This window comes from Chiloscyllium plagiosum, chromosome 11 (genome assembly GCF_004010195.1).
Source record: "Chiloscyllium plagiosum isolate BGI_BamShark_2017 chromosome 11, ASM401019v2, whole genome shotgun sequence".
Lineage (NCBI taxonomy): Eukaryota > Metazoa > Chordata > Chondrichthyes > Orectolobiformes > Hemiscylliidae > Chiloscyllium > Chiloscyllium plagiosum.
The window spans coordinates 70,809,933-70,836,239 of record NC_057720.1 but is presented as its reverse complement, the minus strand read 5'-3'; the positions used below and the strand labels follow the sequence as shown (position 1 = coordinate 70,836,239).

Genomic DNA, 26,307 nt, shown 5'->3' with positions numbered 1-26,307 from the left:
TCCCACAGTCTCTCTCTTTCACTGACTCCCGCAGTGTCTATGTCGGTCAACCCCACAGTCTCCCTGGCAAAGTTTGCTTCAGTGCTCAGGCTCCTGTGTCATCATTCTCTTTCCTGCTTGCTGCTGCCCGGGTCACAGACTGCATTTCTTCTGTACTTGCTGCTAATAGAAAGAAACTAGTACAATGCAGTTGAGCCTGTTAATAACAAGGGTGGAAGAGGATCAACGGCCGAGCACCAACGAAACTTATTATTTGAATTACAGAGAGGCAAGGCTGCAAAATCTGCCATTGCACAGTTGAGAGAGAAATAACACCAAGTACATTAGCCATGTTATCAAGGCCACAGATTTCCCACACTGGAAGCCATGTTGGAGATGTTTACGTTATTCATCTTAATTTTGGCATGTATAGTTTAGATGGGGATACCATTGTAATTGTTTGGTAAAATGTTTCTGGGTGACTGTGATTGGTGAGAATCTTGTTCAGGGGCTGGTGGAACAGTTTTGGTCAATATAATGGATGAGACTGGGGATAAGAAGATGATCGGTCTGAAAGGGAAAATACTTTGACATGAGTCTCATGAAAGCAATGAGCAGAACAAAATTGACAACAAAAGAGTTGCAAATGAATGTCTTGTATTAATGAATTTGATACTTAAACTCTGGAAATCTGTAGGGGAAGCAACCTGGCAATCAATCTGCTATTGCCCCTGTAGGAACACAATCTCTATCCCTGCAGTAGGTTTGGAGGTCAGGGAGCTCCCTTCAATGGATCCTAATGGTGCATGGGTCTACCAATAGTCAAGTGTCCCAAGACGTAAGCCATCAAATTCAAGTTCAAGTGCTCAACAGAAGAATACACCGGGCTGTGGAGAGAATGGGTGGTGATGGTGGAAGGCTACGCCTCCTCATGTTACCCATCCGAAAGGGATCACTTTTATACAAAACCAACAATTGTGCCCAAACTTCAAGAGCAGGAATTGACACTAGCCTTGGCTCCTCGATACAGATGAGTTGGGAGAGTTGTTTGGTTCAAGGAAGCATAGCTCAATCTCTCTTTCTCTCCTTCCTTTTCTCTCCCTTTCTTTCCCTCCCTTTTCCCTCCTTGCTCTCCCAGCTGGCCTCTTGCTTCCTCTCTTTCCCCTCTTCTCTCTCCCTTTTTCTCCCTCCCCTCTCTTCACCTCCTTCTCTCCTCCCCTCCTTCTCTCCAACCCCTCTCCCTCTCTCCAACGCCTCTCTCTCTCTCGACGCTGAGGAGCTCTGAAGTTAACAAATCTCCATCCTTCTCTCTGTGCCACACTGGCTGCAGGGACTAAGTAAGGGACTGCTAGCAAAGGTTTCAATATCAAACTGCATGTGAAAAGACAGTCAAAGAACCACAATAGGTTTTCAAAGTAGAGTTTGCCAAATATAAGAATTTGTAAGAATAATTTAAAAGCTTTATTCCTCACTTTACAGGCTTCAGTGTAACTCTACAGAATGTCACAAAAGGATCAGCAATATGCAAAGGACTGAACCCATACACAAACTATACTGTAAATGTTACAGCCATCAATAAGATGTGCAACAATACAACTCAATCAAATTCACATACTAGCGTGGTTATGACTCGACCAAGTTGTAAGTATTCCAATGATGTAATTGAATTATAATAATCCCTTCTGTTGTCCATTTAAAGGTCATTACCATTTTATTTTATTCATCCTCAGAGCATGGACATTTACTGTCAGTTCATAGTTACACTGTAATGATGGGAATCACTGTTTGGAACCATTGCACTCTGTGCTACACTGTTCCCTAATGCAAGTTTGTCTTTCTTGGATTTGAACTGCTGGCATCACATATTCTCCTATTTCCATGCACTCAATCATTCACTCTGCTTGTGCGCCGTTCTAAATTTCCTGACATTTTGACACCAAAGCGCAAAAGAAAATGACTGCAAATGCTTGAATTTTTTTTATTCATTTATAAATAAATGGGTGTTGCTGGCTGGCCAGCATTGATAGCCCATCCCTATTTGCCCTTGAGAAGGTGGTGGTGAGCTGCCTTCTTGAATCGCTATAGTCCACTTGCTGTGAGTTGACCCACAATGCCATGAGGGAGGGAATTCCAGGATTTTGACCCAACAATTTTGGAATGGTGATAGATTGCCCAGTCAGGGTGGTGAGTGGCTTGGAGGGGAATTTGCAAGTGGTGATGTTCTCAAGTACCTGCTGTCCTTGGCCTTCAAGATGGGAGTGGTCATGGGTTTTGAAGGTGCTGTCTAAGGACCTTTGGTGAATTTCTGCAGTGCATCTTGTAGATAGTGCACACTGTTGCTACTGAGCACAGGTGGTGGAGGGGTTCAATGCTTGTGGATGTGGGTTGCTTTGTCCTGGATGGTGTCAAGCTTCTTGAGTGTTGTTGGAGCTGCACCCATCCAGGTAAGTGGGGAGTATTCCATCACATTCCTGACTTGTGCCTTGTAGATAGTGGATAGACTTGGGGATGTTAGGAGGTGAGTTACTTGCCACAATATCCCTGGATTCTGAACTGCTCTTGTAGCCACTGTGTTTGTGTGGTGAGTCCAGTTGAGTTTCTGATCAATGGTAACCCCAAGGATGTTGACAGTGAGGGATTCAGTGGTGGTAATACTGTTGAATGCCAAGGGTGATCATTAGAATGTCCCTTATTAGTGATGCTTATTGTTTGGCATTTGTATGGCGCGAATGTTACTTGCCACTAGTCGGCACAAGCCTGGATATTGTCCAGATCTTATTGCACTTGAGCACAGACTGCTTCAGTATCTGAGGGGTCGTGAATGGTGCTGGGCACTGTGCAATCATCGGCTAGCATTCCCACTTCTGGCCTTATGACAGAGAGAAGGTCATTGATGCTGCAGCTGAACATTGATGGCTGTAGGACATTACCCTGAGGGACTCCTGCTGAGATGACCTGGAGCTGAGAGTAATAAATGTGAAATAAAAACTGAAACTGCTGGAAAATATTCAGCAGATCAGACAAACATGTACCAGGCCCAGAATAACTGAAATGGATTGAGGGGAAGCGAGGGGAGGTGGTGAGGACTGCTGGTATGAGCAGAAACTCTTTCAACAGATGGCCAGGTATAGGTTTTCCAAAATGACCTCATTATGGGGTCATATTTGAACCACAAGAATGGCTAATGGGGAAGCAATGGCTTTGTGGAATTATCACTGGACTGACAATCTAGAGAGGAGAAAGTGAGGACTGCAGATGCTGGAGATCAGAGTCGAAGAGTGTGGTGCTGGAAAAGCACAGCTGGTCAGGCAGCATTCGAAGAGCAGGAGAGTTGACATTTTGGGCATACGTCCTTCATCCTCACATTCCTGATGGACACTCTCGACTCTGATAAACCAGAGAGCCCAGAGGCCTGGGCTTGAATCTCGCCATGTTAAGCGGTGCAATTTGAGTTCAATAAAAATCTGGATTTGAGAGTCTAATGATGATCACGTTGATTGCTGGGGAAAAACCCAGCTGATGTCCTTCCTGGGTCTGCTCTACATGTAACTCCAGATCCACAGCAATGCGGCTAACTCTTAACTGCCCTCTGGGCAATTAGGGGTGGTCAATGCATGTTGACATAGTGAGCAATGCCCACATCCTGTGAATGAATAAAATAAAATGCACTTAGCGTAGGTCTGTTTGCATGGCTTAAAAGAGAGTGCTAGCACAGAGCAGCACCTTTATCATTCAGTAATGACCTGACCTTTCTTTGAATATGGTCAATGCTTATGTGTTTAACTTGGATAGAATTCAGAGGTATGAAATGGATTGAAGGTGCTTTCACTTCCTGAATTTCAATGGCAGATGTGCGAGAAGGAAAGGGAACAATGCTTTTCACAGAGAATATTGAATGACGTCTTTTGTACAAATTCTCTCACGAACATTTTAAACACTTACCTGAGTCATTGTATGGATCATGTGTTGTGTACATTGTGCATGAGTGGGCACAGAGACCTGACAGCCATAGGGAAATATGAGATGGCATGGAGAAGGCATGGAAGATATTAAAGGATAGAGATGTGGTAATGTAAGATTTTAAGTTTAAGAGGAAGTGTAGATCAATTTAAATTAGTTCAATTTGTTTGAGCTCACCGAATTAAAATTTTGAATTTATCCCTTCAAGCTATTTAATTTAAATTTTTGAAGTCCTACAGAGTTATGCCATCAGGCAAGATTAGGACCAAAGTTAGAGAATATTATCAGATTTTAAGTATAAACAAGTAAGACACTAATGTATACATAGTTGAAAAACAAGACACAGTGGTTAGCACTGCTGCCTCACAGCACCAGAGACCCGGGTTCAATTCCCGACTCAGGCGACTGACTGTGTGGAGTTTGCACGTTCTCCCCGTGTCTGCGTGGGTTTCCTCCGGGTGCTCCGGTTTCCTCCCACAGTCCAAAGATGTGCAGGTCAGGTGAATTGGCCATGCTAAATTGCCCTTAGTGTTATGTAAAGGGGTAAATATAGGGGTATGGGTGGGTTGCGCTTCGGCGGGTCGGTGTGGACTTGTTGGGCCGAAGGGCCTGTTTCCACACTGTAAGTCTAATCTAAAAGACATTTGGGGATCCAGAAATGGAACCAAAGCCTGCATCTTTGACAATTGATCACTTTCTTACTTGAGACAAAACACTTGAAGTTTTCTTGTCTACAGAAATCTCTAATTGTCTCTGAACATTGCTAGAAATTTGACAGAAATATCTGACTTCCTGTTTTGATCTCAAGGTTTCACCTTTACAAAAATCCCTGATTAACTGAAAAAAAAACACTGATGTCTCCAGCCTAAGCTGGGATAGGATGACATTCTCTTAAGATACTTGGAGTATTCGAAGAAACATGGTCCTTTTGGGATGAACACTCCCTCACCTCTTAATTAACTATTGTTGTTGAAACCCAATTAGTTCATAATATGTTAATGGTTAACTGAATTCCTTTCAGTCATGATCCCCTGCTCTCACTGTAAACTTAACTGTTATTCATAACTTTCAACACTTTCCCTTTAAGTGTTTCTCATGTCCCATTATCATCTACTGTGAAAAGAGGATGAGTCTGAGCAAGATGTGTCATAAGTGGAGACGATAAGGTGCATAAGGTGCCTCAACTGGTGCCAGTTTATGGAGATGGGGCAGTGGGCTCAACTCGTTAGGGGTCCTCTGTGTCCATTGAAGACATTCTCCCTCCCATGACATCAAAGACATCATTAGCCCTTGCCCTCTGATCTCTCACCTGGATGTATTTTAATGTTCGCAACTATAAAAGAGCAGGTGAAAGCATGGCTGAGGATCTGGTGCGTAGGAGAAGGATTCACATTTTTGGATCATTGGAATCTCTTCTGGGGTAGAAGTGACCTGTACAAGAAGGACGGATTGCACCTAAATTGGAAGGGGGCTAATATACTGGCAGGGAGATTTGCGAGAACTGCTCGGGAAGATTTAAACTAGTAAGATGGGGAGTGGAACCCAGGGAGATAGTGAGGAAAGAGATCAATCTGAGACTGGTATGGTTGAGAAAGGAAGTGAGTTAAACAGTCAGGGACAGGCAGGGACAAAGCAGAGGACAAGGTAAGATTGATAAATCAAATTACATTTACTTCAATGCAAGAGGCCTAACAGGGAAGGCAAATGAACTCAGGGCATGGTTAGGAACATGGGACTGGGATATCATAGCAATAACAGAAACGTGGCTCAGGAATGGACAGGACTAGCTGCTTAATGTTCCAGGATACAAGTGCTACAGGAAGGACAGAAAGGGAGGCAAGAAAGGAGAGGGAGTGGTGTATTTGATAAGGAATAGCATTACTGCTGTACTTGAGGAGGGCATTCCTGGGATTAAGTCCAGGGAAGATATTTGGGTGGAACTGAGAAATAAGAAAGGGATGATCAATTTAATGGGATTGTATTATAGACTCCCTAATAGTCAGCAGGAAATTGAAAAGCAAATTTGGAAGGAGATTTCAGTTATCTGTAAGAATAACAGGATTGCTATGGTAGGGAATTTTAACTTTCCAAACATGGACTGGGACTGCATAGTGTTTAGATGGAGAGGAATTTGTTAAGTGTGTATAAGAACATTTCTGATTCAGTATGTGGATGTACCTACTAGAGAAGGTGCAAAACTTGACCTACTCTTGGGAAATAAGGCAGGGCAGGTGACTGAGGTGTCAATGGGGGAGCACTTTTGGGCCAGCGACCATAATTCCAGTGGATTTAAAATATTGATGGAAAAGGATAGACCAGATGTACAAGTTGAAGTTCTAAATTGGAGGAAGGCTAATTTTGATGGTAGTAGGCAAGAACTTTCATAAGCTGATTAGGGGTAGATGTTCGCAGGTAAAGGATGGCGGGAAAATGGTCAGCCTTCAAAACTGAGATAACAAGAGTCCAGAGGCAGTATATTCCTGTTAAGATGAAAGTAAAGGCTGGTAGGTGCTGGGAATGCTGGATAACTAAAGAAATTGGGGTTTAGTTCAGAAAAAGAAGGAAGCATATGTCAGATATAGGCAGGAGAGATGGGGTGAATCCTTAGAAGAGCATACAGGCAGTAGGAGTATACTTAAGAGGGAAATCAGGAGGGTACAAAGGGGACATGAGATAGCGTTGGCAAATAAGATTAAGGATAATCCAAAGGGTTCTTATAAATACATTAAGGACAAAAGGGTAACTAGGGAGAGAATAGGGTCCCTTAAGGATCAGCAAGGCAGCTTTTGTGTGGAGCTGCAGCAGATGGGAGAGATGCTACACAAGTATTTTACATCAATGTTTACTGTGGAAAAGGAAATGGAAGATATAGAATGTAGGGAAATAGATGGTGACGTCTTGAAAAATGTCCATATTACAGAGGAGGAGGTACTCGTTGTTTTGAAATGCAAAAAAGTAGTTAAATCCCCAGGTGTACTCTAGAATTCTATGGGAAGCTAGAGGGATATGGTCCACGTGCGGATATGGTCCACGTGCTGGCAAATGGGACTCGATTAGGTTAGAATATGTGGTGGGCATGGGCGAGTTGGAACAAAGGGTCTGTTTCTGTGCTGCACATCTCTATGACTCTATAAGCACCTGCTCTTCAGATTTAGGTTATAAATCCAATAGTGGTGCTGACAGCCAGTTGGATTAGATCAGCGGCTCTCGAAGGAATTGGTGTGGAAACCTTGATCTCATATAGCTACCACTGCTCTGTGAAGTGTTAAATAGCTATTCAGCGGAACGGTGGAGATGTGTTTCCTGTCCAGTCTTCAGATGGCCAGCTGGAGAAAACACTGCCATCTGAAAAGTCCTGGCCCAGTCTGTCCCCATGGCCAAGATTTTCCAGTGGCTTTAAGGGTGTACACCAGCAATAATTGGTCAAGGCAATGGCAGAAGTGACTCCCATCTACTCTCCAGACTTCCAAGCCTACCTCTCCCCCAGAGAGATGCTGCCCTGTTGTGATCCATGCCATTCAATGGTATCACTTATGTGAAGAATAGTATCCATATTTCATACATTGATTCTGTCTGGCATTCTGAGCACAGTTTTCCTGCTTGCAAAAACATATCGTTAATCGGCTGTCTTCGGTCCTGAGGAAGGGTCCTGTCCAAAACATCGACTCTCCTGCTCGTCTGATGCTGCCTGACCTGCTGTGCTTTTCTCAGCGCCACACTTTATCAACTCTGACTCTCCAGTATCTGCAGTCCTCACTGTCTCCTGGTCTTCAGCCCTTAATTGGCAACATTTTTAATGAACTCCCATAGCCCAACTGAATATACTCCAAACTCAATATTGCCCCACATTAGCCATTTGTTTGATTAGTAAAATTTTGGCAACGTTTGAGGTCTTTCATCAGAACTGAGCACTTTAAGTTTTCTTTTGTAACATCTTCAGAATCCATTATTTTTTGGAAGTTTCATAATTTAAAGATCAAACTACAACAAGTATAATCCTTCCTCAACAGTTTAATTTGGTAACAGTGCCATACCTCTATCTGCCAAGCTTTAAAATCACTGTGACAGAAAAAGACTTGAGCTTTGCATTTTAAATGTGCAACTTTTTTTTTTTACTTAGAAAGTTAAATGCACAGTAAATGTTTTTCTGTCCTTGTTTAACTTGATATTGTAGTATGTTCCAACAGAAAAATTCAATTTTTCTCATAGATCCAGGAGTTCCTGTGATAAAAACTGTTAACTTTCTGGAAAATAACAAGATTGAACTTATCTGTGTTGAATTAAAGCAACATGAATATCATGGAAAAAGCATGACATATTCGGCCACAGCTAATGGACACAACATTTCAAAAAGCCAGACGAAAAGCTGTAACTTTATCTTCGAAAACTTGCAATATCTGACAACATATGAACTCAAGGTAAGGTGAATTTATTTTGTTTTATGCTTATTTTATTTATATCTTACAGAGATCATACTTTTCCTAATGCTACTGTTGTCTTTGCTGTTACAGCTATTTGCCAACAATGGTGATTATACGACAGAGAGTCGTGCCTTTTCTGTCAAAACTAGATGTAAGTGAAATGCTTGCTTTACTCACATTTTGTCAACACTATATGCTGGGAAGCATTAGGTTGCTTGTCCACCCAGTCATTTACTGAATTCAAATTGTAAGGCCCTCTAAAAATGAATGCAAAGAATTCTGGTTCCCATTAGAAAGGGTAAGCCAACAAGCCAACAAATGGGGTATTGCAGGCTACATTGACTCTGTGTTATCCGATTATTGAATGTATCACAGAGAAGGTACTGTGTTGCAAACTCCCACCTTCAGTCATGCTGTTGTCCTTCCTTCATCAATTAAGGGATGGATTGGTGTTTCACCAGTTGAGGGGACTATGAACCCTTTCTGTTTGACACAGTGAACAGTCCAACGTATTGTGAAATATGAGAGTTTTTTGGTACTACTCTCCTGTTCTCACAGTCACATATTGGACTGTAAATTGTGAAGGAAATCTTTCTCAATCTCTAATTATGTGTGGTGATTCCATTTCCTGAAACACCATTGGTTGAAGCATCACTTAATCCTCTGAGGGATTCATCAAATTAGGAATTCCCTCTTGACGGGCATTGTGGGTCTACTTTCAGCAGGGTGCCACAGCGCCAGGGACCCGGGTTCAATTCCAGCCTCGGGAGACTGTTTATGTGGAGTTTGTACATTCTCCCCATGGCTACATGGGTTTCTGCTGGATGCCTCAGTTTCCTCACACAGTCTAAAAATGTGCAGGTTAGGTGGATTGACCATGCTAAATTATCCATCATGTTCAGGGATGTGCAAAAGGTGGATTAGCCATGGGAAATTCTTTGAGCAGAGACTCAAGAAGAGATTTGATTGTGGTATTTCGAGAAATGTTCAGTAAAAGTAAATAAAGAACCTAAAACCTGTGGGCAAAAGATCTAGGGTGACTGGGGAGAAGCTATTCTTTCTGTAATAGGTGGAACGTTCTGTCTGATAGGATGGGTGGTTCAGTTGCAGCATTCACAGGGAATTGTGTTGTTATGTGATCGAGAAAAGAATTCTGAAATAACCAAGGAATGGGACTAAGCAATTTATTCTTCTGAACATACAATCAAGGTACAGGAGTAGCCATTTGGTCCCTCAAGCCTGTTGTGTCATGTGATAAGATCTTGGCTGATCTGATTGCAACCTCAAATCTGCATTCTAGCCCACCCTGATAAACTTTTACAACATTCAACTGATCAAGCTCCCTTGAAGGTCTGCAAGTTTCATTCAAATCACCTCTTACTCTTTTAAGTTTAGTGGATATAAGGCTAGCATGTCCAACCTTGCTGGATAAGACAACCATCAAACCACCACCATCCCACCACCTCCCCCCGCACTCTCATTCCCATTTCAGGTATTAGATTCATAAAACTTCTCTGAACTGCTTTCAATGTTTTTACATCCGTGCTGAATTACAGTGACACTCTACGTTTGATGTGGTCTCATCCATATAAATGAAGCATAACTCACTTACTTTTGAATTCAGTTTCCCTTGTTAGTAAATGATGATGTTCTGTCAGCTTTCCGATATACTCTAAACTAGACATCTGCAGATCATACACTAGGCTCCAGATCCCTTTGCACCTCTGTAATCTCTCACATTTAGTTGCAACACTTTTTAAAAAATCCTTTCTACCAAAATAGATAATTTGGACATTAACGTATTTTACAAATCTGTGTCCACTCACTTAATCTACCGATATCCCTTTGTAGCCTCTTGTATTCCTTCTTCATAAGTTATATTCTACCGACTTTGTGTCACCAGCAATTTAAGAAACCATGTCGTTTTTTCACGCAAGTCATTTACCCACATTGTGAACAGTTGAGGTCCCAGAGGTGCTCCTGGTGGCACACCATTTTTACATCATGTCGACCTGAAAAAGATCCATTTCTGCCTACTCTCTGCTTCCTGTTGGCCAACCCAATCTTCTATTTGTGCCAATATGCTATCCCCCTACCATGAGTTTTTCTTTTCCAAACTAATTTTTGATGTAGCACTTTACTGGAACTGCCTACTGGAACCCAATGTTCAGTTCATCCTCCAGGCTCCACCTTCTCTCTGAAAGAGCTGGCCTAGGTCCAAGGGGCAGAATGGCCTCCTCTGTGTTGTACTATTCTCTGATTCTGTGATCAGAGCATAAGTGAACAATAAAGCAAGTTCTCTGAAATTTCCAATAACCGATTTGTTTACCAATGAATATTTACTTGTTTTCCCTGGAGCGTCAGAGGCTGAAGGGTGACTTTATCGAGGTTTACAAAATCATGAGTGGCATGGATAGGGTAAATAGACAAAGTCTTTTCTCTGGAGTGGGGGAGTCCAGAACTAGAGGGCATAGGTTTAGGGTGAGAGGGGAAAGATATAAAAGGGACCTAAGGGGCAACGTTTTCACGTAGAGGGTGGTGCGTGTATGGAATGAGCTGCCAGAGAAAGTGGTGGAGGCTGGTAGGTAAATGAATAGTATTGGTTTAGAGGGATGTGGGCAAAATGCTGGCAAGTGGGACTAGTTTAGGTTGAACTATCTGGTCAGCATGGATGAGTTGATCCAAGGGGTCTGTTTCCGTGCTGTACAGCTCTATGCTCTTTGACTCTCACGTGGCTCCTGTCTTAATTTGAAGCTATTTTGGATGTACCGTTTCAGAATGTGGAGAAAAACAAAGATAACAGGCATGAATCACACATGCTGAAGACCACATCCTGCGCCTCAGCAGAAAACAACGACCAATCCCCCTCACTACATGTAAAAATAAAACAAAAGCCTCAATTTTGTTTGATTAAGCTAAGTTCTTAACCTATGGCTCTATACAAATAGCTGTTTTACCAACCCAACCACTGGGTAATGTTTTTACATCAGAGTTTTTGCAACTATGATAAGACTGACGTGTTTAAGCTGAAGGGACCTTTGTATCCAGCTTGTGTTGTGCATTTACTTTAAGCATGTCCTACTTGCACCCCCCAATTGTTTGGGACAAGTTGACTCTTCATGCCAGCGCATACACTGCATTCCACCTCTCCCTCCAGGTGTTTCCTACACCCACTCCCACCAAGCTAATAGAAAGGGGCATTTGAAACCGTTGGACTTCCCCTGATGCCCTTAAGGTAGTAGAGATGTATACTTGGGAGATGTTTTCAAGTAAGCCATAGTGAGTTTCTACAATGCATTTTGTTGATAGTACACACTATGGCCATGGTATGCTGGAGGCAGAGGGGACAGATGTTAGAGCCACATGCTCAGCATCATTATTGCACTCATATCCCAATGGCTTTTACTTGTCTGCTTCTTCAACATGTTTAGACTTTTAAAAGTGCACGTAATGTGTAATTCTCAGCTACCAAAACTAACTCACTGTCTAACGTTATTGAACAGATGAGGAAATTCTGGCTATTGGTTCTCCAAAAATTCATATTTCCTGTGCTGATATATTTACACTGAACATGTACATTTTTCTACATTGAACCATTCTTTGTGAATAATTATAGAAAGTCTTATCCTAGATAATGACAAGGCTTTAATTGGATTCCTGGTCTTCCTGATCATTGCGACCTCAATAGCTCTGACTTTTGTGCTGTACAAGATATACATGTTGCAGAAGAAATCTTCAAGGTATCTGCTTTATTCTTTCAAAATAGTTTAATCCACCCCTTTGGCAAGTGGCACTATGTACCAGCCAACAATATGTTTTCACAGAGCAGGCATGCCAAAAAGTAATAGAAATATGGTGTCAGAAAGCCTATTTCCTCTGAAGTAGCTTTTCTGCACACAACTATGTCAGGTTCTGACAAGCTGTTCGTGAGGTTTTTGCAAGAGATTTCAATTGTTTTAAAATTGAACGCTACTCGGCTTTGTCCATTTGTGGCACCAATCTGTTCTTCAACCAAGATCTGCAGACGGATTTGTTTTCTCTCATACTTTTAACCATAATTACTGAGAAATTGGTACAGATCAGGCACTTCACCTTCAAATGAAGGTCATGGCCGAGAGCTGCAATGTGGGTATTAACCGTTTAGTTCTTTATTGGCTGGCATAGGCACAATGAGCTGAATGTTTCTTTGTGCTGAAAGTTTCCAGTGTTTCTAAAGACAACTTCAGGGCTTTAATATCAAAGAGTGCCTGACACTGTTCACACATCATTCAACTGCTGGCATTGGTTTGCTGCCAGATGGCTAGTTGGCACTGTAAAGGGGAAAATATGTTAATTAATTATATTTTGTTTCTAATCTGTTAATAATATGCAATAATTTTGTTTGTGCTCAATCTTAAATAGAAATTCTGAAGAATTTGTGGAACTTATTGAACACGGTCAGTTACCTTTCCTTTCCTCTAACTTTTCATATGCTGTACGTAAAAATTCCCAGTGGAAAAAAAGTTCACATCTTTAATGCCATCTATCATTGTTTGCAGATGATGAAAAGCAAATACTCACTGTGGAACCCATAGCCGCTGATCAACTCATTGACGAATACAGGAGAAAGAAGGCTGATGAATCAAGATTATTTTTAGCAGAATTCCAAGTAGGTGCATTTGGTCAATTGTTGGGTACATAAGACTGCAACTGTTTAATCTTACATTTTTGAACTGACTGCCTATTCTGAGGACAACAGGAACTTAATTGTTCTTTTGAAAAGGAGGGGGACCACTACTGAGGAAAGACAAGCATAATACCAACTAGCATTGTGCCAGAAAGGGAGGGAGAGGGCTCAGCAGTTTAATGAAAAAATCTTTTAAATGAACAAGGAAACTAAAGGAAAGTGTAGCAATTATAGCCAACCAGATCTCATAGAATGTGAGTTACCTGATCGAGGCTGTTAATCGGAGTCAAGCAGGGAGTCCTGGCTGACATAAAAGAGTTGAGTGTCAGGCAATAACCATAGTGAGAATAGGGCCCCTCAAAGACCAAAGAAGACATATATGTGTAAAACCACAAAAGATGGGCGAGGTTCTCAATGAATATTTCTCCTCTATGTTTACGGTGGAGAAAGACATGAAAACTTAGGAACTTGGGGAAGTTAGTGGTGAAATCTTGAGGTCAGTCCACATCACAGTCGAGGAAGTGTTGGATGTATTAGAATGTGTGAAAGTGGATAAATCTCCTGGTCCTAATCAGATATAACCAAAAATACTGCAAGAGGCTAGAGAAGAAATTGCGGGGGCCCCGGTTGATATTTCTTTGCATCATTGTTAGTCACCGGTGAGGACCCGGAAGACTGCAGAGTAGCAAGTGTTGTCCCATTATTCAAGAAGAGCTGCAAAGAAAGACCTGGGAACAATAGACCAGTAAGCCTAACATCTGTGGCAGGTAAGTTATTTGAAAAGATTCTGAGAGATAAGATATACATGCATTTGGAAAGACAGGATTTGATTCAGAGTAGTTAGCATGGCTTTGAGTGTTGAAGATTACACCATTTTAGAGTTCTTTGATGAAGTGACCAGAAAGGTTGATGAGGGTAGGGCAATAGATGTAGTCTATATGGATTTCTGTAAGGCCTTTGATAAGGTTCCATATGGTAGGCAGCTCTGAAAGGTTAGATCGTGTGGAATCCAGGGCAAGCTGGTAAATTGGATACACAATTGGCTTGATGATAGGAAGCAGAGGATATTAGTGGAAGGATGCATGTTGGACTGGAGGCCTGTGACTGGTGTGTACCTCAGGGGTCAGTGCTATGCCCATTACTGTTTGTTATTTATATCTTATATCGGTGATTTGGATGAGAACATACAAGGCATGATTAGTAACTTTGCAGATGACACTAAAATAGGAGGTATCATTGGCAGTGAGGAAGTTTATCAGAAATTACAGCAGGATCTTGATCAGCTGGGGAGGTGGGCTGAGAAATGGCCAATGAAGTTTAATATAGATAAATGTGACGTCTTGCATTTTGGAAAGTCAAATCAAGGTAGGAGTTTCTTGGTGAATGATAGGGCCTTCAGGAGTGTAGTGGAACAGAGGGACCTGGGAGTTCGGGTGCATGGTTCTCTGAAAGTGGAGTCACAGGTAGAAAGGGCAGTAAAGAAGGCTTTTTGCACACTGGCCTTCATCAGTCAGGGCATTGAGTTAAGAAGTTGGGAAGTTATGTTGCAGTTGTACAGGACACTGGTGAGGCCACACTTAGAGTATTGTGTTCAGTTTTGGAAAAGGTTGGACAAGCTAGGACATTTTTCTTTCGAACATAGGAGATTGAGGGGGGACCTTATCGAGGTGTATAAGATCATGAGAGGCATGGATAGGGTGAATGCACTGAGTCTTTCTTCCCAGGGTTGGGGAATCAAAGACTAGAGGGCATCAATTTAAGGTTAGAGGGGAAAGAATAAAAGGGAACGTGAGGGGCAACGTTTTTACACAGAAGGCGGTATGCATATGGACTGAGTTGCAGTGGAAGTGGTTGAGGTGGGTACATTAACAACATTTAACAAGACAGATAACAGGACAATGTTTACCAGCAGGGAGTTTGGTTAGTTCTTAAAGTTGAATTGGATTTGACATATAAGGACAGCTCCATACCACCCACCAGCCAATGGTCTGACAGAAAGAGCAGTCCAAGCTTTGAAGCCTGCATTCAAAAACAGCCTACAGCCTGGCTCGATACCAAACTGTCAATGTTCTTGTTTAATTATAGGACCATTCCACATGCAAATACTGGGATAGCCTGGTAGAATGGCTAATGGGTGGAAGACTCCGCGCCAGGTTAACACTGATCTTCCCGGTCACCTGGGGGAGGGTAAAACAATAATCAGGAAACTAGTATTCTATGAGGTCCAGTTGGCTGACCTCATTATAATCACTGCATCCCTTTCCTTTCTGAGTTCATGGTCATAAGCTGGTCCTTTATCATTGAGGTGAACTCCTGTGTGTTACAAGCCACAAAGAGGGAGAAACCTGGCCTATGATGCCTCAGATGTCCTTGGACTCAGAGAGGGAGGAATGTAGTGATTGTAATGAGGTCAGCCACGTGGACCTCATAGAAAATGAGGTATAAGAGGGTTGAGTGTCAGGGATATTGGCACTCTGGAACCTGACCCTTTATGAGGCAGTGCTATAGTCAAGGACTGTTCACTTGTAAATGAAAGGTGATTTGGTGAAAGGATACTGTCCTCTGTGGAGTTATTTCAGAAAGCTTGCTTTTATATTGTCCTTTACTAAACTTAAGTTGTTTCCGTGCTCAAAACAAGAACTGGAGAACTCTTTGAAGATTAGTCATTGGCGAAGGCATGAGAAGGAATCTTTGCACATCATGCAGTTTGCTTTGGTGACGTTGATTGATAGTTGACTGTTGGCCAGAACACAAGTGAGAATTCTTCTTTTGCCTTAAATGGCACCAGGCAATCCTTTCTGACCTCTTGAGAGGGCGATGACTTCTTTGAGCATTAGTTCCCGTGGTCTTACCCTCCTGCCTGAGCCCTGCCCTACCAAGATCATGATCTCAGACAGGGACCTTGATGTCATTTTAGACAAACTGTTTGATGTCTTCTCCATGCCTTAATATTGCAAAATAATGAATGTATTTTCTATATAAGAAAAGTTCGTACATTTTGGTTAATTTAATGCATTTACCCACTCCCACAACACACAAACTGGGTGGGTTCTGTGGAAAAAAAATGGTGATTCTGGTAATCATCTTGAAGGTGAAAGTGAAAATTATTCCCAATGTGAAATGATACTTACTTTAACAATAGGGAAAGTAATGTGGATTTTTGAAATTAAAATTGCAGAGCATCCCTAGGGTTTTCAGCAAATTTTCTGGCAAGGAGGCACGGCGAGGATGTAATACGAACAAGAATCGCTATGTTGACATCCTGCCATGTGAGTATCAATGGAAACCACTAACTAGTTGAAGATGCCTTTGTTCATTAATTCATGGGATGCGAGCATTTTTGGCAAGACCAGCATTTATTGTGCGCCCTCGATGCCCTTCATCTCGAGCCACTGCAGTCTATTTGGTTTTGGTTGACCTACAATACTCCGAGGGAGGGAATTCTAGGATTCTGACCCAACGATAGTGAAGAGACAGTGATATATTTCTAAGCTAGAATGGTGAGTGGCTGAGAGGATCTTGCAGTTGCTGATGTTCCCATGTATCTCCTGCCCTTGTCCTTCATGATGGTTGTTCTTGGAAGGTGGTCCCTCAGGAGCACTGGTGAATTTCTGCTGTGCATCTTGTAGATGGTACATGCTACAGCTATGAAGCATTGGTGCCAGAGTGCGTGAATGTTTGTCAATGGGATGCCAATCAAATGAGCTTTGTTCTGAATAGCGCCATGAGTGTTATTGGAGCTGAACTCATTGACACAACTGGACAGTATTTCTAAATGGCCTACTGTTAGATAAGGAAGTTCTTCATGGAATATCCTACCTGTTGTTATTATTTCAATACTTTGAGGAGAAATTTACAGAAATATATTTGATTAATGCAGCTTATAGAAAGCAGTAGTTTCTCAGTCATTTACTCCAGGTTAAAGTTCATCCTTGTTCCCTTGAAGCAATCATGTTTTTAAAACCAAGCATTATCTTTGTATGATGGGTTTTTTAAATTAACTGCTGTGATGGATGCAGAAGTGATAATTTCCTCAAACATTTGGCATGTTACGAAAAAGTGATTAACTCTGCGATTCAGTGCTTTAAGTTTGCAAATGAACAGGAATGTCCCAGAAAAATTGTTCTTCACAGCTGCACCAGCCAAGCAGCCATTGAGATGAATTTACTATGGTTTAATCTTTTTTAAATGGCCAGGAGTCGTATCTGTTGCTCCAGTGTCCTTCAAGTACTATCTCCCCTCTTATCATTCTAACTGTCAACATGGTAGTTTTTATTAAAGAAAATGACAGACAATTGTAAAGGAACGTCATCATAGAAAGAGGACATTCCATCATACCAGTCAATGTTGTTACAATTTGAAGTGCCCTCTTTGTTTCCATATCACTTTATATATTTTTCTTTAACCCATCTCTCTAACCTGTCCTTAACTACTAATATAGTTTGCTTCAAAAACTTGCTCCAAAAGTCTGTAACCCTTTTTATTTAGAATAAATTTTCCTTTCTCTGTGGTTAATCTTCCACCTATGTTTGCCATCAACATGTGATGCAGTGAGAATGTTTTTATTACGCATTGAGCAATGGCCCTTCGATAATTGGAAGTCCCATTCCTTCATAATTTGAAACAACTTTATCACAATCTGCCTTAATTTCTCTTGTTCTTATGTCAACTAACCACATCTTTTCAAGTTCACAACTGTTTCCTAGCTTGGTCATGCAAAAATTAATTTAGCTATCCTCAGACCTTCTCAAGTGTTGCAATTGCAAAAGGAAAACTTTGACTGTCTAAATTTATTGAATTCTTCAATTAGAATTAATCAGGATTAAATTTTCCCAACAGATGATCATAACCGTGTTCAACTTTCTCCAGTGCCTGGAGAGCAAGGTTCAGATTACATCAACGCAAGTTTCATTGATGTGAGTATCAATATTTAGAAGTGAAATACAAGTAATATTTAAAACATTTAACATTATAAACTCTCACACAATAATGATAGTAATGGGAACTTTCAAATTCTTTTGAAAATAAGCTCCTCCAGGAGAACGTATCTTTTGTTTTCATATATACAACTTGTGAAAGCGGTAATCGCTCTGACCTCAACAAGCCTGCAAGTTTGACTCTTCCAAGATTCTGAACCTACTCACAGAATCCACTTACCTGAGGACCACTACAATATTAACACTGGCATGATCTTATTATTCTCTTTGACAACTGGCTGTTTAGCGTCACTGTCTCCATCATAATCATGCTGGTGTGGTCCATAGGCTTCAACCTTCAGACAGTGTGTTATTTCAGTATTATTTCAGTGAAATTATTTCAGTAAAAGTGGCATATTTTGTCACTGATCATTTTCATTTATCCTTTCCAAAAGGGCTTAGTTATTGCAACGTAATTATAATTATTTATTTCTTTTTCTATAGGGCTTCAATGAGTCCAAGAAGTACATTGCTGCCCAAGGTACATTTATTTCTATGTACAATACTATTTTATTTAGTGATGTAGCTGAATTATATGTTTAACTAAGGGAATCTCTGTCATGTAAGTATAAGGTAGAGGATCAAAGGGCAGTTTGCTCACAACTCTAGTAATGAGTGGCCAATCTCAGGACAATGGCCATATGGTTTCACTGACAATGTGATTGTCTTGCCTGAAGTATGCATGGTGTTGAGGATTTGGACTGAAAGGTTTTGTGTTTTGCTGCAGCAGTGTCATGGGCTACTGTTGGCTTTTTTCTAGAAATCAAGCAATTATAAGGGAGCTAAAGATTCACCTTTGATGGGACTGCAGAACAGGTTATCATGGATTGTTTGACCCTTTTATCCCCAACCTGCACTTGATGTCACCCATGCACTCATTGTAACCCCTTATCTACACTTTAAAAAACCAACTTGCTCTTTATATACCTGGTCTCCTCATAATGAAGTTACTGCTTCAGTATATCCCTGCCATATTGTTATTGGGCCTGCCATCCCAATATACCCCATGCATTTTGTCCAGCTTGCTCCATCATTACAGAACCTGCCCTGTTTATATACTGCACCATCTTGCTGCAGAACCCTCCCCATCATTGTGAGCCTGTCTTACTGTTATACCTCCTCTCATTCATTATAGGGCCTACCATATCACGTATACACCGCCCAATCAGTAAAGACCTTTCCCCATCATGTCAGGGTCTTCACAATCATTAAAGACCTATCCTTTGTTATCCATCCTGGGGGAGGGGGTTCTATGCCGTTGAATCCAATGTATAAAGGGCATCTGACTGACTACTCTGGATGTTGTGAAGTTAACTTCTCCTTCCAAGTGTCAGGAAATAGAGTACAAAATAATTTTATTGTCACGATGATTGGATTTCAAAAATAAGTGCACCACAAAGTTCCTCATGGCACAAATTATCAAAGTATCTGGCTCTCAGAAAAGTATTGTGGAGACATCTAAACTACATATAAAATATCTGGCAAGGTACCAAACTATGCAGGGTGAGCAGCTAACCACTCCAGCTGTAAATATGGTGGAACCAATGGGAAGGCTGTGGTCATGACACAACAGAAGCAAGTATGGAGTCACCTCAGTCCCTGACATACGGGGGAAATATAAACGAGAAGTAATGGAGGAGGTTCCAGAAGACACATGCACTGAGACTAAGGGGAAGTGATACAAAAAGTAGTAAAACTTATTACCTTTAGTCAGTTATGAGGAAGTATTTTGTTTGCATTTTAATCGAATGCTGAATGATTATTTTGGTTGACACAGAATGAAGCCAGAATCAACTTGCGGACATCTATGATCTTTGAGGTGGCTTAAAGAACAATGTAACAAAAATATGGAGAGAGAAACTAGTCAGATCCTGGATTAAAATCTTTAAATAAATGTCTATTAATAAGATGTTAAGATGTAGGTACACAGGCCATTCAGCCTATCGAGTCTGTTTCACCATTCAATCGTGATAAGTTTCTCAACCATATTTGCCTGCCTTCTCCCCGTAACCCTTAATTCCCTTATTAATCGTGAAACCATCTTTCTCAGCCTTAAATACACTCAATGACTTGGTCTCCACAGATCTCTGCAGTAATGGGTTCCACAGCTTAACTACCCTTAGGTTGAAGGAATTCCTCCTCATCTCAGTTTGAAAGGGTTGTTCCTTCACTCTGAGGCTGTGCACTCTTCTCAACGTCCCCTGTCCATGCCTCTCAGTGTTCTGTAAGTTCCAATTAGATTTCCCCTCATCCTTCTAAGCTCCATTGAGTGCAAACTGAGAGTCATCAACTACTCAGATGACAACTCCTTTATTGCCAGGATCATTCTTATAAATCTCCTCTGGACCCCCTCCAAGGACAGTACATCCTTCTTTTGGGGTCCAAATCTGCTCACAATATTCCAACTACCGTCTTGTACAGCAAAGTCTTGTACAGCCTCAACAGTACATCTCTCTCAAGTATTCTAACACTCTTGAAATGAATGCTAACATTGCATTTGCCTTCCTCGTTGCCAACTGAACCGGCATGTTAACCTTAAGAGAATCATGAACTAGGACTCCCAAGTCTCTTTGTGTTTCAGATTTCTGCAGCCTTTCCACCTTTAGAAAATAGTCTGCATTTATACTCTTCTGGCCAAAGTGCATCATCTCATACTTTCTACATTGTATCCATCTGCCACTTCTTTACTCACTCTCCTAGCCTGCCCAAGTCCTTCTGCAGCCTCCCTGTTTCCTCAACACTGCCTGTCCCTTCACATAGCTTTGTGTTATCTGCAAACTTAGCAACAATGCCCTCAGTTACTTCATCCATATTGGCCATGTATAACATGAATAGTTGTGGTTCCAACACAGACCCGTGTGGAATTCCATTGGTCACTGGCTATCATCCCTATTCGCTGCCTTCTACCAGTCTGCCAGTCAGCTAATCCTCTATCCATGCCAGTTCTTGCTCGACTCTTATCAAGCAGCCTCCTGTGTGGCACCTTGTCAAAGGCCTTCTGGAATTCCAAATTGATCATGTCCACTGGCTCTCTTTTTCCAAGTTGCTTGTTACCTCCTCAAAGAATTTTAACAACAGAGCCCAATTTCACTAATCACTTCCAAGTACAGGTACCCCACTTCACTTTTACGAAAGACCAGTTTTCGCTAACCGAAAGAAATCTGAAGAGGATTTTCGCTTTCACAATAAAAGGCGAAATTTTTCCCATGTAGACTAATGCTTCTTCGCTTTATGCCATTTAAGCTTATGAAAGGTTTCATAGGAACGCTCAACGTTTGGATAGAATAGAATCCGAACAGTGTAGAAACCGGCCATTCAGTCCAACAAGTCCACACCAACCCTCCGAAGAGTAACTCACCCACACCCCTAACTAATGCACCTAACCTATACATACCTGAACACTATGAGCAATTTAATATGGCCAATCCACCTAACCTGCATATCTTTGGACTGTGGAAGGAAGCCAGAGCACCTGGAGGAAACCCACACAGACACGGGGTGAATGCGCAAATTCAACACAGACAGTCATCTGAGCTTGGAATCGAACCCAGGTCCCTGGCTCTGTGAGGCAGCAGTGCTAACCACTGAGCCACCTTGCCGCACGGATAGCAGGGGATACCTGTACTTTGCAATCTCATCCTTAATAATAGATTCTTAAAATCTTACCAATGACCAAGGTATTGTGTGCAGTTTTGGGTCCCATATTTTAGGAAGGATGTATTGGCCCTGGAGTGTGTTCAGAGGAGGTTCACGAGAATGGTCCCAGGAATGAACAGCTTAGCATATGAGAAATGTTTGAGGAGTCTAGGTCTATACTCAATTGGGTATCGAAGCTTGAGCAGTGATCCAGTTGAAACTTACTGAATACTGAATGGCCTGAATAAAGTAGATGTTGGGAAGATGTTTATATTGGTAGTAGAGACGAGGACTCAATGGCAAAGCCTTAGAGTAAAGGGAAAATCTTTTAGAATGGAGATAAGGAGAAATATCTTCAGCCAGAGAATGGTGAAACTATAGAATTCACTGCCACAGAAGATTGTGGTGGTCAGGTTATTGATTATATTTAAGATGGTGTTTGATAGGTTCTTGATTGTCAAGGGTTTCAAGGGTTAGAGGGAGAAAGTGGGAGAATGGGGTTGAGAAATTCATCAGCTGTGAGTGAATGGTGGAGCAGACTCGATGGGCTGAATGGCCTAATTTCTGCTCCTATGTCTTATGGTCTTAGGGACTGATGCAAAGTACCAATTCAGTTCCTCTGCCATTTCTTTGAACTAAATCTCCAGTAGTCCAAATTCCACTTATGCCCCTCTCTTACCTTTTCTATATAAAAAAACTTTTACAATCTTCTTTTATATTACTAGCTAGCTTAACCTCCTATTTAATCTTCTCCTCACATATTGCTTTTTTAGTTATTCTCTGCTGGCTTTTAAAGGCTTCCCAATCCTCTAGCTTCCCACTAATCTTCACTACATTGAGTATTTTTTTCTTGTGCTTTTATGCTGTCCCTGACTTCTCTTGTCAGCCTTGCTTTGTCCCTCTCTTAGTATTCCAATAAATATAAACATATTGTACATCCTATACCACCAATGCCTCCAGCTTTCTAGCCTTTTGTTATAAGCACACATGTAGTGTCGTCAAGAGCTCTGGTTTTATCCACTTGAAGTTAATAATGTTTCCCTGGCTTTCAGTGACAAAAGTAGTTACAAAATAAGGATTGCTTAATTAGGCTACTTGCCTGTAAACAGTGACATTCTTCTCACGCTGCTTGGTACAGTCAATGGCTCTTTTCACCTGTTATTTGATCCAGATTTTCCTTTCTTATTATCATTTATACTTCCTCGTGTGTTTCACTAATGTTCCTTCCTCATGCCTCCACCGCTTTCTTGGTGTCCCACTCCTTATTTTGTAAGTTTCCTGAATCTACCTATCTTCCCCATCATGGCAGCAATCAGGTGCTCTTATGCTCTCAGGTCACGCAAAAGAGTGTTTGTTTTTAATTTCCACAATGTTTACTCAGCTAGCACTTCTGCTTTCTTTCAGGCCCAAAGGATGAAACATCTAATGATTTCTGGAAAATGGTGTGGGAACAGAAAGCAACAATTATTGTCATGGTGACTCGCTGTGAGGAAGGGAAGCGGGTAAGTCTGATTCTGTCCGATTAGCCATTGGCGGTTTTAAACTTTATGCTTCTGTATTAGCGATGTGGCATGGAGCAGGTCCTTCATGCATTTTTCATGCCTGATAAACTTGAGTTTTGTCTTCCATTATTCATAGCAGCCTCCTGTTTTCAATTTGAATTCATCTATTATCATTCTCTTTCTACCCCTTTCTCGACAGCATTCCACTGATCTTCCTTCAAACACATTCTATTCAAGTATTCATCCCTAAAAATATGATTAATGCAACCTTGTTTTTTTCCTTGACCACTGATAACAAGTGCCAGGCAATGATCATTTTCAACAAAAGAAAACTGTGTTCAATCAGATTATCATCTCAGAACTCCCACCTGCGGTATTCAGTTAGATATCATTCTTTGGACTAAGGGATCAGAGAGTGTAGGGGGAGCAAGGTACTGAGTTGAATAATCTGCCACGGTCAGATTGAGTGGTGGAACATGCTTGAAGGGCTGAATGGCCTACTCCTGCTCCTACTTTTATGCATCAGAATTTCAGGAAGTTATCATTGAGTTTCTGTTTAGTAAACCGAACTGGAACAGGTAATTAAATAATGTAACCACAAGTACATTTAGAGTCTGGGAGTTCTGAGTTGACTCACGTCCTAAATGCTACCCACCATCTGCAAAGAGCAAATTGGAACTGTGATGGAATATTTTCTACTTGATTAGCACTCCATCCACCAAAGTCTACGTTTACTCCCACCACTCCAACACACAGTGTGTTGTATAAACAAAATCATCACAGAAGCCCATCAAACCTCTTCTCAACAGCATCTTCCAAACCTACAATTTCTACCACCTAGAAGGACAAGGCAGATAATCTATGGGATAACCACCACCTTCAAGTTCTCCTCCAAATGACATACCATCCTGACCTTGAACTATACCAATGTTCTTTGACTGTCACTGGAACAAAATTCCAGAATTCCTTTCCTAACAATCCTATGGATGTACCTATATCACATGGCTCCAGGTAATGACTCACCAACACCTTCTTAAAGGCAGCTAAGGATGGGAAATAAATACTGGCCTTGTCAGTGATGGCCACATCTCCGAAAGGAACTTCTTTTGTACAAACCTGACTTCTTTCTGACTGACTCCTATTCCAGAATCTCATTTCACAGCATTTTCATCTTTGGATTTCTGCTGTCTGCAAGATCCGCTTTTCAGCCGTGCACAGCGTGACACACTGAATAGTCTTGATAATTCTTTTGCTTCGACCTATAATTACTCCTCTGTTGGATAATGCTTTATGTTTGAAGAATGCATTTTGTCATTGCTATTGTAGTTTGATTTCTAAGTGACATTTGCCATCTAGGTCAAGACGTTTCCAAAGTACTTAAATTGTGATACCTGTGTCAGTTTTTGATAATTTATCTTGACCTTTGCTTCCTGTGCAGGTGCATTATTTTTTCCAATCTTTGTAACATCTATTGTTTTTTAAAAAGTTAAATGATGGAAGCTTTTAATATTCCAGTCATTTTATTCATTGGTATCTGTAGATTTTCTGCTGAACTAATTAGTTTGACCTGGCTGTATGCAAATACCATTCCTTGACCAACTGACGTCTTTTGACCCCTTTCTGAAGTTCATCTAGTGCTTCTTTTATCATGACTCCTGCATAGATATTAAAGAGCGATAGTGATAATAGAGAGCTTTGTCTCACTCAGTGGCCAAATCCAGTTTCACCAAGTTCTGTGTGATTGCAACATTCTGGCCATGTACAAGCTATAATTACTATCTCTGGTCAACTCTGATCACCTTTTAATAGTATTTGCCAATTCACCAAGTCAGAAGCTTTCTCACAACCCAGAAAGCAGGTGTACAATTTTATGCTGGTATTCTAAGCTTCTTTCACTTAACACTCTGTTATTGTATACACCATTCTTTAATGCACATAAAGCTGTAATGGCTTTGCAACCAATACCATATCATGTCTAAAGCCAATCTATTATAAAGGTTGTTTACAATAAAACCCCTGAACCAATATTGTTATGGAAGAGGGAGTACTAACTTATTTATCTCTGAGAATTACATTTTGTTCCCCCTTTGCAGCTTATTTGACTATTCTCTCAGTTTTGCTTTCGATTGCAGTATTTCGGTTAGGCAATTATATTCCAGTTCCACACAAAAGGAACATTGATACTATTGAGAAGGTGGTAATGAAATACAGCAGCAAGAAAATAATGCACAAATCATACTAAGGATATTTAAAGAACGATTTTGTTATTTGTTCAATTAGTATCCAGAATGTGAAATCTTCTATTCTACCAATTAGTCCCGTGTATCAAGATATACTGGTTTAATGACATTCAAATGCCTCTGAATGTTCCGTGGTTGACAGTCCAAGACATTCAGAAAGTGACCCACTCATAGGTCACTGGCAACCAGTAATGATAATCTAATTCTGTTCACGTAATGTGTGGAGGATACTTGCATACCACCGAATACTCCCACCTTGTGCATTGACAATACATGGTCTCCAATCTGCATTTCCTCATGACAGCAAGTCAAGAGGTCAGACATTCAGTGTATAAGCCTGTGTAATTACACTTTTTATTTAGATTTCTTGACCGTTCATTTTATGAGTTGAATTTGCTTCTTGTATGACTGGGCTTGTGAAGGAGAAAACTAAACTTCAGAAGGCACTTAAAAAGCACCTTATTTTCTCAGCCCAAATGTGCTCAGTATTGGCCTGACATGGATGATGAGACTAAGCCCTTCGGTGACCTCACTGTAAGAATCAGCGAAGAGAAGTGGTGCCCGGACTACGTAATTCGCAAGCTCTTCATTTCCCATGTGAGTTGGAATAAGCTCGTAATTGGTTCGACTGCAGGGTGTGATTGCTTTTTCATGTGGCTGATAGAGCAGTAATTGACATTTTACTGTGTTTCTTCAATAGAAAGAAAAATCGCCCGAGCGGGAAGTAACACACATTCAGTTCATTAGTTGGCCAGACCATGGTGTTCCAGAAGATCCACACCTCCTTCTCAAACTGCGTCAGAGAGTGAATGCATTCAGAAACCTATTTAGCGGTCCAATAGTTGTGCACTGCAGGTAATAAAGATTTCTAAAATGCACCATTCTGCAATAGTCTGAAAGTGCGATTTAAAAAAATCAAAAGAACTG

General features: G+C 41.1%; 1 protein-coding gene across 30 annotated transcripts in view; it reads left to right on the top strand.

Moving 5' to 3' along the window:
• The window catches only part of ptprc (protein tyrosine phosphatase receptor type C), a 156,662-nt gene that overhangs the window by 109,721 nt on the left and 20,634 nt on the right, over positions 1 to 26,307 (top strand). For all 30 annotated transcript variants that reach the window (XM_043699750.1, XM_043699758.1, XM_043699767.1 and 27 more), the window contains 12 exons: positions 1,459 to 1,620; positions 8,149 to 8,357; positions 8,451 to 8,511; positions 11,992 to 12,100; positions 12,762 to 12,796; positions 12,899 to 13,008; positions 16,205 to 16,295; positions 17,866 to 17,942; positions 18,447 to 18,483; positions 23,043 to 23,140; positions 25,852 to 25,977; positions 26,081 to 26,235. In XM_043699750.1, the coding sequence (XP_043555685.1) occupies positions 1,459 to 1,620; positions 8,149 to 8,357; positions 8,451 to 8,511; positions 11,992 to 12,100; positions 12,762 to 12,796; positions 12,899 to 13,008; positions 16,205 to 16,295; positions 17,866 to 17,942; positions 18,447 to 18,483; positions 23,043 to 23,140; positions 25,852 to 25,977; positions 26,081 to 26,235 (1,270 nt within the window). The remainder of the gene's footprint in view (positions 1 to 1,458; positions 1,621 to 8,148; positions 8,358 to 8,450; positions 8,512 to 11,991; positions 12,101 to 12,761; positions 12,797 to 12,898; positions 13,009 to 16,204; positions 16,296 to 17,865; positions 17,943 to 18,446; positions 18,484 to 23,042; positions 23,141 to 25,851; positions 25,978 to 26,080; positions 26,236 to 26,307) is intronic.